The sequence below is a fragment of the Puma concolor genome, chromosome C2 (genome assembly GCF_028749965.1).
Source record: "Puma concolor isolate L17-30 chromosome C2, mPumCon1.1.hap2, whole genome shotgun sequence".
NCBI classification, from domain to species: domain Eukaryota; kingdom Metazoa; phylum Chordata; class Mammalia; order Carnivora; family Felidae; genus Puma; species Puma concolor.
In genome coordinates, this window is record NC_141675.1 from 89823748 (window position 1) to 89835749 (window position 12002).

General features: G+C 41.7%; 1 protein-coding gene and 1 long non-coding RNA gene across 21 annotated transcripts in view; one reads left to right on the top strand and one right to left on the bottom strand.

Moving 5' to 3' along the window:
* Positions 1–12002, bottom strand: part of KALRN (kalirin RhoGEF kinase) — a 671367-nt gene that overhangs the window by 245532 nt on the left and 413833 nt on the right. For all 20 annotated transcript variants that reach the window (XM_086675190.1, XM_086675188.1, XM_086675186.1 and 17 more), the window contains exons 22-25: positions 8687–8869; positions 7305–7423; positions 3930–3996; positions 3258–3367 (exon numbers count right to left, since the gene is read on the bottom strand). In XM_086675190.1, coding sequence (XP_086531316.1) covers positions 3258–3367; positions 3930–3996; positions 7305–7423; positions 8687–8869 — 479 coding nt within the window. The remainder of the gene's footprint in view (positions 1–3257; positions 3368–3929; positions 3997–7304; positions 7424–8686; positions 8870–12002) is intronic.
* Positions 3529–12002, top strand: part of LOC147577409 (uncharacterized) — a 36491-nt gene continuing 28017 nt past the window's right edge. The window contains exons 1-2 of the long non-coding RNA XR_015240246.1: positions 3529–3943; positions 11326–11473. This is a non-coding gene — a long non-coding RNA (uncharacterized LOC147577409). The remainder of the gene's footprint in view (positions 3944–11325; positions 11474–12002) is intronic.

A 12002-nucleotide genomic window follows, 5' to 3' on the forward strand; every position in this document is an offset into this window, starting at 1 on the left:
ATGCTTTTTTCAATTTATCAACATGTGTATGGCATAAAGAGAAAGCACACAATATGAGAAAAGCCTTAGCCTCCAGATACTGTAGAGAATTAATACACAGCTTGATTTTCTTGGTTGTTCCCTAAACTGTGAATAATTTAAAACATTAATTTTTTTTTGGTGGGGAGCTTACTATATGCAGAATTCTTTTCTTTTTAATGTAGAATATACTAATGATTCAGCATTAGTACTAATATCAGTAATTATGCTATACTATAATACAGTGGCTGTGCTGGGCTCTGTATTGGGATAGAGAATCAATACTGAGTAGACCTTGACCACCATGATTTTAGGGGTTCTTTTTCCTTTTTTTTTTTTTTTTTGCAGTTTATCTATTTTCTTTTACTTTATGCTAGTAATATCAAATTACTTGCTCAAGTTCTTGAGTCTTATTTACTGCTTCTAAGTTGCTATGGTCTTGGAAATGACCTAACCATCTAACAAGATTGTTAAATAATCTAACAAGAGGTAAAGTGGTTGTTGGGACAGATAGAAAGGTGCTTCTATGAAAAGATAAGAGCTGTATCTTTGTGATATCTCTTTTGGTTGCTCAGAGGTTGGTTTTTATTTTCTTCTGGTTTCTTAATAACATTATAAATAGGTAACATTTGCTGAATAGCTGTGTTTTTGATAATTAAATTTATGCCTCTACAGAATGTAGTATTCCATGTGGTTTAACTTGAGGGTTTCTTAGATATTTTGTTTTTGTTTTTGTTTTTTTTTAATGTTTATTTATTTCTGAGGCAGAGAGAGACAGAGCATGAGTGGGGGAGGGTCAGAGAGAGAGAGAGAGACACAGAATCAGAAGCAGGCTCCAGGCTCTGAGCTGGCAGCACAGAGCCCGACGCGGGGTTGACCTCACAAACCGTGAGATCATGACCTGAGCCGAAGTCGGTCGCTCAACCGACTGAGCCACCCAGGTGCCCCTAGAACTATATTTTGTAACTGGTAGCTGTTTCAGCTACTTAAAAATTACCAAACTGCTTACTATGGCTTACTAGAGTGATATCACAAAACAAGAGTAAGAGGTTGTTACTTTGAATATTCTTTTCCCTTATACATTGATTTGGCAAAAGCAGGGCTCACAGTAAGTGCATGTTGTGATCTCTAGACTTCTATATCTAATCGGTTTGGTAAGAAAATGGGGAAAGTGAGACTTGTTGACTAAATTCCAGAGATCATAAATCAAAAAAGTGAAAGTAATACGCCTTACTGCTTACCAGTCCAATGTCTTCTCAGATATCCTGAGGGAGGTGGGATAATGCTGAGCAGGACTCAGAGGACAGAACTGGGGATCAGTGGTCAAGAATGGCTTTACTGGGATCTTATTAAAGAGACAGGAGGAAGAATATTTCTACGTCTGGAGACTTCCAGACAAACCAAATGGAAAGTGCTGAAATTTGTGATAAAAAAAAAAAGAAGGAAAGAAAGGAAGGAAGGAAGGAAGGAAGGAAGGAAGGAAGGAAGGAAGGAAGGAAGGAGGGAAGGAGGGAAGGAAGGAAAAGAAAGACTGGGAACTTCTATTAAGTACTCCAGAAAGTTTTCCCTTAGAGCTTATTGGTTTCATAGTCTGACAAGGTTATCATGTCATGGGAACTACGCATTTTCTGTTCTTTTAAAACTGATGCCATTTGATGACATAACAGGGTATTAATCATTAGGAGTTGATAAGAGAAGAGTGGTTCTCCACATCCTATTCAGACCTTTTAGAGCTCTGGATCATTTAACATCCAACTCTTGCTTGCTCTTAGTTATTCCTAGCAAAGGGCCATACTGAGGTCTTATTTTCTAGAGCTGGGCTGTCCAGTGTGATAGCCACTTGCCATCTAAATTGGTTAAATTGAATAAAATGAAAAACTCTGTTCTCAGTAGCACAGATCACACTTCAAGTGTTCAACTGCCATGGAAGTCTGGTGGCTATAGTATTAAACAGCAAGGACCCAGAACATTTCCAGAAACATTGAAGAAAGCTTTATTGGATAGTACTGTTCTACAGTCTTGCCTCACCTGTTCATAGGGTCTCATCAGGAACTCTTGGGGCTGGTAGTTTTATCTCCAGCATGACTACTTAACTTGGTAAATGCCTTGATGAGCCTGACCATAGGACTTCCTCCTGAATTGTATCCTACAACATTCAACCTTTACCTCTTAGCCCCTTTCTGCAACAGAGTTCCGAGAGAGCATTAGGACTTTATACCAACACTATTCTTGCGTCTTGAGATTCCCTTTCTTTGTCATATTTTGGAAACTGAGTTATTTCCATTTGTTGGCTATGTAATTAACCAACCAATGTTCTTGCTGACTCAGTTAACAATGGAACGTGTTTAGTATGCTGTAGAGAAGATACTTAAATTGGGAGTTGGACAAAATGAACTATGAGGCTTTAGGGCCCTATGGTTCTATTTTAACAAAACATAGAGGGTTGACTGATATTCCCTATAAGCTGTCAAAAAATGTGTTCCATTAGGTATTCTGATTATCTATATATTTATTTACATATGTTTTTGTTTTGGTTGAAGGTGGGGATTATCAGGTAGTTGGGGATAGAGGGGAAATTTAAGTTGAAAAAAAAACTTCAATGGAATTTGATATGTATGGCCCACAAGGTAGAATAATTAGCCTTAGATGAATTCTAGTGTCAGAATTCCCCACAATTTTGCTGAGGGGAAGCTACTTTCAGTTCCTCAAAGCCTGGTTATCATTCTGATTGGATATGAAGATGCTGCCCTAAGGAGAACTGGGGAAGGACATTGCCGAATTCTTGACTTCACTCTCCATGAGCAATTTTGGACAATTGTGGAAAAATAGGGGTGAGTGAGAAAAAAGTCTGACAGCAACTGACTTAGAAAACTTAACAGGTAGGGGCGCGTAGGTGGCTCAGTCAGTTGAGCCTCTGACTTCGGCTCAGGTCACGATCTCATGGTTCGTGAGTTCGAGCCCCAGCATCTGGCTCTCTGCAGTTGGCGCAAGACCTACTTTGGATCCTGTGTTCCCCTCTCGGTGCCCCTCCCCCACTCATGCTCTCTCTCAAAAAATAAACAAACACAAAAAAAAAAAAAAAAAAGAAAAGAAAATTTAACAGGTAATATCACCAGGCAGTAACAGGTAATATTACCAGGCAACATTTGCCAATCAGCTTTGATCCACTCATTGAGAGGCCCTGATGATGAGTATTTATGGCCCTAAGTATGCTCTGGGGAAACCCTCCACCAACCTACTTGTTATGAAAATCGTAGATCTCCTGGATGTTGCCAAAGATGATATGCTCTTTATTAAGGATCCCAGGGGGGATCTCCTCCACGCCACTGGTCATTTCCCACAGGTAGGTCTGTAAGATAGCAACATCTTCATCACTGGCAAGTACTACAAAATGCAGACAAAATAAACAGGTCTTCACACGGGAGGGCTAAGACTCAGACTGGGCTTGCATATGGAGTGTAAAAAGTGAGATGGTAAATAAACAGAACGGGAAGAAAGAAAACCCAAATGTTCCATTACCTTCAACTGTTGCTAGGGAAACTCACATTCTGGACTCTAGCAAAGTACAAACTCCACATTCCTCTTATTAAACGCGTGTGTGTTTGAGTGTGTCTGGGGGAAGGTGTAAATTGCAGACTCAAGTTCACTGAGTATGTCATGGTTTTTATTTTGAATTCAAGTCTTGTCTACGCTAGCTGGGGCTAGCTCCAATCTGAGAAGAGTTTCTTTTCAAAAGCATTTTAAAATCCCCTGCAATTACTACTGACTCTGGGAGAAAGATTTCCTTTGTTGGCTTTTATGTGTTAAGCTCCGGGAGAAGACAAGGAGCACTGAGCTCCTCTCAAGGACTTGATGCTGGCAAGGCTGTCATTTTTCCAATACAGCTGTGAACCGATTACTGCAAGACTTACCTCTAAGCACTCATGTAAGTCCCTTACATACGCCTTCTCTGTCTGCAGTAATTCAGCCATAATGAATCTAGAAGAAAACAAATGGGCTTTTAGTTGGTTCGGGATATAATACCTCCCCTCCTTCAAACTTCCCTTCCCCACCCCAGCATTTATGACATTCCTGAATGACCCCATTTTTTTGCTTTACCAACATGTCTCTTCCTTTCTTCAAAATTCCTTGCCTCTGAGTATTATCATTGGTTCTCTATCGCTCCAGCATGTTTGTGTTCAGCTAGTTCCATATTCTCTCCCTTTCCTGCCTCAGTCTCGCCACTCTGTGATGCTTTGCTGACACACGTGTGTCCTCCATTACACGTGTGTGCTCACATGTATGCACAAACATGCAGCAACACTCATACTCATTCTCACCAGCTAGACAGCTCCACTCTCAGCTTCCTGCATGGAAGTCTCACAGCTCCCAGAATGAGGATTTCTGTTTCCTGTTCAATAGAACTGTTGACTTTTACCAAAATGGTAGCAGTACTAGAAGTCAAACCAGGTTTAAAAGCCAGGCACAGATGCCCAAGATGCTGCCACTGAGACTGGGGGGGGGGGGGGGGGGGGTAGCACACTTTTTCTATAAAGAGCCTGATAGTCAATATTTGTGGGCAACTTTGCTGTTGTAATGTGAAAGGAGCCACAGACAATATGAAAAGAAAAAGTGTGGTTGTGTTCCAATAAAACTTTATTTATGGACACAAAAAGAATTTTATCCAATTTTCACATCATAAAATATTTTTCTTTTGATATTTTTTCAATCACTTAAAAATATTTAAAAAATAACTTTATGGGGGCGCCTGGGTGGCGCAGTCGGTTAAGCGTCCGACTTCAGCCAGGTCACGATCTCGCGGTCCATGAGTTCGAGCCCCGCGTCAGGCTCTGGGCTGATGCCTCAGAGCCTGGAGCCTGTTTCCGATTCTGTGTCTCCCTCTCTCTCTGCCCCTCCCCCGTTCATGCTCTGCCTCTCTCTGTCCCAAAAATAAATAAACGTTGAAAAAAAAAATTAAAAAAAAAAAAAATAACTTTATGCTTACAGACTATGCGAAACAGACGAGGGGTCAGATTTGGCCCGTAGGCCGTAGTTTGCTGACCTCTGGCCTAGATTATCCTGTACACGTTGATGCTATTCTAACGGGGCTTGTTTACAGAACAGACTGGTGTGAGTGAAGCTGAGCAAGCAAATCCAGGCACAGCACAAGTTAACAATGTTGTGACTGCTCTTTGGTCTCCCGTAAAGCAAAGCTTGTGCTTCACATCTGTAAGGAGAGAGCTCCCTTCCACTTGGGCCCCAAAACAACACAATGCTCTCTGGCAGTTATTAAACTTATGATGCGTGGCTTCATTGAAGTATACCTACTTCATTTTCTTTCTTTTACAGATTTGTAGTAAAAAATGGTGCTTCCTAGCTGACATGTGATATGCAGTAATGTCTAATTTGCCAAAGTATATGCTTACACATTTATCTTATAGGCTTTCTATGTCAGTTTTTCATGGTAGTTCATAACGAAAGCCCCAATTTGAAGGTGCTCCATCACGTGAAAGTTTTGAGAATGACTATCCCTAAAGTGTCCCCTGTGGGGAATTTCACAAGAAATATGAAAATGAGCAGCATCTTTTCCTGGACCTTTACCTTTGTGGGATTTTCCTTAAAGCAATACACTGTTCTAGCAGTGGTCTTTCTATTAATTTTAAAGTATTAATTTAAAAAAATTTCCTTTTGCAGGAGTTAAGTAGCCACTCTCTTAATATTCTTATTCTATTGGTAGAGTGGAAAGGGCATGAGCTTTAAAGTCAGACAAATAGAAGCTGAGTTTTGATTTTGTCATTTACTGGAGGTAGGACTTGCTTCTCCAAACCTCAGACTCCTTACTTATATAACAGCTGATCACACAGGGTTGCTGAAAGGATTAAGTGAGATCACATAAGCAAAGTTTCTTATACACTGCAGGTACTTGGTAGACAAGGAAAGAAGGAAAATCAGGAGGAACATAATCTGAGATGCTTTGAAAAGTTATCTTTGATTTTACTGCCTTGGTTTCTGGTATTCTTCCACCCTCTCCCTTTTTCTCCATCTGCTTCCTGGAGTCTTGACTGTCTTTCTTCATAATTTAGCTCCATTACCCTCCATCTCATTTTGTTCTCTTTTCCACCTGCCCTTTAACATCCTCTGGCTATTTGGTGACCCTGAGAGAGTCCAGCAGGAAGATTTGGCCAAGTATGATCTCTTTATTACCCTCCTTGTTACAGGCTGAATTGTGTTCCCCCAAAATTCATATGTTAAAGTCCTAGTACCTCAGAATGCAACTTTATTTAGAAATAGCCATTACAAATGTAAATAGTTAAGACTGAGTCATACTGGAGAAGGGTAGGGCCCTATTCCAAAGTGACTGGTGTCATTAAAAAAGGGAGAAATAGGGGCGCCTGGGTGGCTCGGTCGGTTAAGCGTCCGACTTCAGCTCAGGTCATGATCTCACGGTCCGTGAGTTTGAGCCCCGCGTCAGGCTCTGTGCTGACAGCTCAGAGCCTGGAGCCTGTTTCAGATTCTGTGTCTCCCTCTTTCTCTGCCCCTCCCCTGTTCATGCTCTGTCTCTCTCTCTCTCAAAAATAAATAAAATTAAAAAAATTTTTTTTTTAAAAGGGAGAAATATGTATATAAGTATATTTTGGGAGAATGCCATGTGCACCTGAAGCCAGCCATCCAGAAGGTAAGGAGAAAGGCCTGGAACAAATCCTTCCTTCCAAGCCCTCAGAAGGAATCAACTCTGCCAACACTTTGATCTCAGATTTCCAGTCTCTAGAACTGTGAAACAATATATTTCTGCTGTTGAAACTACCTAATTCATCATACTTTGTTACAGTAGCCCAAACAAACTAATACACTTCCCAGATAAAACACAAGCTCTGGCTTTGCAGACTGGCTTCAGTTTCTTCAGCTCCAAGGGACCTGTGGTCCTACTCTATTTTGATAAAATCAACTACATTGGGCTTCTTAATTTTAGGACACACTATTTTTTTCCAGCACTACCCAAAAATGAATCTGTCAAAACGTTTTCCATAAAGCCCTTGCAAGATCTCTGGGTATGTGTAATTCCCAGCACCAATATAAAGAAAGCAGAGTGATCAAGAAATGTTTTATATGGTGGGCATGGTTCCTTGTTTCCACTATCCAATGCTCTATAATTCTTGATTTGTGTGAAGTGTGGCTAGAATCATCATGTCTGTCCATTCCACCCTTCTGTGGGTGGTCATGAGGACACATTAAGCTGTCAAAAGGGTCATGTAGCAGAGAAAAACAAGACGAGCTTGCTAATTGGGTGAAAGCTCTCCAAAACATACTCTTTCTTCCGGGCTGACTTCCGCTTCTCTTCATTGACTTCGTGGTTGGCATCCCGTAGCTTGACCTCACGATCTGAAAGGCTTGCTGGGATGATGTCCAGCTCCAAGTCCTTATTGTCCTACACAGAGAGAGATGGCAGAGGTCATCTGAGAGATGCTTCGGGAGAGCAACTCACCAAAGTTAGGGGAGGAGGTAGAAGGCAAAACGGGAGAAAGATATAATGGAGCAAGTTCAGAAGATGGGGAATCCCTCAAATGGCCACCTACGAGTGCTCTTCTTTAAGGAATATACATTTTTTTTCCAAATAAGAAATATTTAAAATGTTCAAGTCAAATGGTCAGGGCTAATATCCATAGCAAGGAAAAACAATAAGTATATTTAATAATTAGTGTCATATTTCCCCAAGGATTTCAGTCCTTATTAAATCAATCAATCTATCTATATACACACACACACATATAAATTAGTCTAAGATTGGTTATTAACCATTACAACAGTGTGAAACCGAAATACATAAAGATATAAGAAAACTTTCATTTGTCAAGGGAAAATAATAAAAGCCAATATTTTTATTTAAATGAACAACTTCCCCTATAAACAGAAAGCTAAATGATAGAACAATTACGAAATTTTCTAGCTGCCCATCCCTGCTTATTTCAACCACTGTTTTGTATGTATACAGGGTGGGAGCCTTTAGAAAAAAATCTCACAGTTTAAAGCATGGGGGATATGTTATTATTTCCCTCAATTTTAGCGGTTTAACTAGTGCACTCTCTAGTCTGCTCTGCTTCAGAGCATGAGCCTATTTAAAGATTTAAGAATTAGAAATCCTAGGATTAAATTGCCAGCCTATATTTAGCTCTTAATTCATAGGTTACTGACCTCTATTACAAAGAAGAGATTAACAGTCAGTCTTTCCTTGATTCATGGCAAATAGTATCTCTTTTCAGCTGAAATGTCAAACAGCCTTTGTACAACTGTATACCTTATTCTTGAAAGAGCACTATTGTGCATACTGGGGACCCTAACATTTGCTGATTAACATAATTGGTTGGAAGATGGTACTGATGAAGCCACGGTAAAGGGTTTAATCGCCAAAGGCAACAGTTAACTCTACACATAGAAAAACTGTTCTGTAGCCATGGGTCCCACCCCTGGCCAGCCAATTTTGCTGTATAGTACTAATCATGAGGGGATGGAGGCCAATGGCTTACCAAGATCCATCCCCTCCACTAGAAAAACCACACAAGGCAGGCGTTCTAGGGGTCAATAGCTCAGAAAGATTGCTCTGGACAGCCCACTTCCTTCCATGGTAATGAGATCAGTGGCATGGAGAGGGAGAGAAGGGAGGATGTCCCAGCTAAGCAACCCCCATGCCTACCTCTGTGTTGACGCCGAGGGCTTTCTCCAGGGAGTACCGGTACTTTCCCATCCTCAAGGAGAAGTCTCTGTAATGCTTGTCCACTGTGGTCACCCATTTCCTGATCTCTGTGGCATGAATGTGGCCTTTTTCCACAAAGCTATCGGCCAGTTGAATCAGAAGCTTCACCTTCTCCTTTGTTTGCTGTCCCAAAAGATGGTCTTAAATTACTAGATTACATTTACTCTCATGGCCCTTCAGTCCCATCCCTCTTTTCTTCACAGCAGCCACAGATACCTCACTGCCTGCCTGGGTTTATAGCCCAGCTCTCACTTACTAGCTGGGAGATCTTGAATAAATTAGTTAAATCCTCAGTGCCTCAGTTCCTTTACCTGCAAAATAGGGATCATAATAATCCTACATCACAGGTTGTTGTGAACATTTCATGAAATGACAATGTAGAATGCTCAGAACAGTGCCTGGAACATAGTGCTCATATTAAGAGCTCAGGAAGCAATACATGTTAGCCATCATGACTACTGTAAGAATCTTACATATTAATATATTTATCAGTTCACAGAATAGGTTAAAGTCACATCTGAGATCCATTTGAGTCCTAAAGTATCTCTAGATGGTGGATGGAAGGAGGTGGTGTGGGGTCTTTTTGAGCCAAGATGAAAAAAGCTGAGGCTTAGAGAGGCTTAGGGCTTGTTCAAATTCATACCACCTGTGAGCGACACAGCCTGTTTGCCTCTGGACCAAAGTGCCTAGTTCTCTTCCCTTCACTGTATTGGCCTGAAGTGGGCTTGTCAACAGGTAAGCTGACTTTGGCCAGGATCTAAAGAAATCCAATTAACATATTTAAGAGTGAAGTCTGCCCCTTTCACTACTAGGATCTTGTCTGAGAGAAGGAGAAGGAGGGAGGGAGAGGAGGTGGGGGAGGGAGGGAGGGAGAGAGAGAGAGAGAGAGAGAGAGAGAGAGAGAGAGAGAGAGAGAGGGAGGGAGGGAGGGAGGGAGGGAGGGAGAGAGAGAGAATGGAGTTAATGAAGCTAGTATCTACTACAGGGTTAAGGTAGAGTTTTGATGTGTATTGGATTAATTTCATTTCTAGCAAGAGGTTGTTCAACATCTACTCTGTCCATACCACTGTACCTAACCACTGTGCGGAAGGCTATGGGGACAGGCTCGGGGGGTAAACAAAAGCAGAGAAAAAGATACTCATTTTCCCTAAACAGTCTATATCTCTAGAGGGGATAAGATAGTCATGTAGAGTGGTTAAATAACTTGGGGCACTACGTAACTGAACGTCAACATGAGAAGTATGTAGAGTTAACACTGCAGGAATTTTAAAACAGGAAAAAATGAAGGTGGGCTGGCATGGGCAGGAAAGGTCTCGTGGGGAAGCAGGACTATGTCAGTAAGATATGGAAACAGAAGAAATGTTCAAAGAAGTAAACACTTGCTTATCTTTTATCCTAAGGTTGTGTTTTGAAACTCCAAAATCAGGGAAGCTTGATTAATTTTACGAAACAGTAAAGAATACTGGAATAATATTCTGAGAAGTAAAATTATCTTTTGGATTGGAAGAGAGTAGGTCCAAGATTTAGATCATGCTAAAATCTAGATAACTGAGGCAAAAAATTTCTGGAGCAAAAGTAGAACGGACAGAAGAGCCTTTCTTCTTCTTCTTCTTTTTTAATGTTTATTTTGAGAGAGAGAGAGACAGAGCATGAGCAGAAGAGGGGCAGAGAGAGAGAGAGAGAGAGAGAGAGAGGGAGACACAGAATCTGAAGCAGGCTCCAGGCTCTGAGCTCTCAGCACAGAGCCCTATGTGGGGCCTGAATCGATGAACCATGAGATCATGACCTGAGCCAAATTTGGATGCTTAACCAACTGAGTCACCCAGGTGCTCCAGAAGAGCCTTTCTTTATTCCACCCTCCTCCCTCACTTTTCCAGGCTCATCTCCCACACAATAGACTAACCCTCTCAAGAAATGCCAGAAAGGGACTCCTTCTAGCCAGAAAGACAAGCAAGGCCAGAAAGATGTGGAATCCAGCTCTTCAGCAACACACATGTCTGAACCTCTCCTGTCTCAGGACAATGAGCTGGTACCCAGGCTGGGAAACGAGGGCCCCAAAAAACTTTGGTGTGAAGGAAAGAAGGTGGGTATGGGGACAGGAGAAGCATCTCCTTAGCCATGATTAGGCAAAGAATAATAGCACTGGGAATTGGTTAAGAAAAGATCCCTGGGGGGCGCCTGGGTGGCGCAGTCGGTTGAGCGTCCGACTTCAGCCAGGTCACGATCTCGCGGTCTGTGAGTTCGAGCCCCGCGTCGGGCTCTGGGCTGATGGCTCAGAGCCTGGAGCCTGTTTCCGATTCTGTGTCTCCCTCTCTCTCTGCCCCTCCCCCGTTCATGCTCTGTCTCTCTCTGTCCCAAAAATAAAAATAAAAAAAAAAAAACGTTGAAGAAAAGATCCCTGGTATCCTAAGGACTTCTACCTCACTACATTTAGGGGTTTCTTTCCCCCTCTGAAAACAATTGTTATAAGGTTTGCTATTTATTTAAAACAGAGATTAATTTTTTGCAGCTATAATCAAGAAATGTTTATGTAAAACTCTTGAAAGCACTTATTTATTTTTATTTATTTACTCTCTCAGTAAGATGTCATCATGAAATGGGAGTTTCATGGCCAGCTGGTGGCAGCAGCCCTACAGGCAGTTCCATCACAGGAAATGGCATCCTGAAACCTGGAAACTGTGATTCAGATGCAACAGAGAGAATGGCTTGTGACCAAGAGGGTCCCAGGTATGTATGGACCTGGGGGAACAAATGGACAGTAAATTGGGCAGTGTAGACAAACCCTCCTCATGTGGTCTCACCTACCTTAGTGGCTGCCTCCAGGATCTCCATGGCCCCTAAGCACCAGTCATGCCGACCTCACATGTCCCTCCTGCTGTCATGGGTGGTACCTACTCATCCTGCTTTCCATCCAGTGGCCCTCTTCCCCACCAGCTGATGGGGGATGCTCTTTCCCCTGTCCCTAAAGCACTATATGTGTACCTCTACTTCAGCACATATCAGTCTGAGTCACTTATGTGTCTCCTTCATTAGACTGTGTACATCTCAAAGGTAAGTGTTACATCTGATTCATTTGTATCTCCAGGGTCTAGAAAATAGTGGGCATACCATAAATGTTGAATAAATGAATTAGTGAGTAATATTGTGTTTGGAGGTAAGTAAAGCTGGACCAGCAAAAGTTGAGGGTTTATACTGGGGAGAATTAGATGAAAAATTTGACCCATACACTGGACTGCAACCATGCACCTACTTAGTC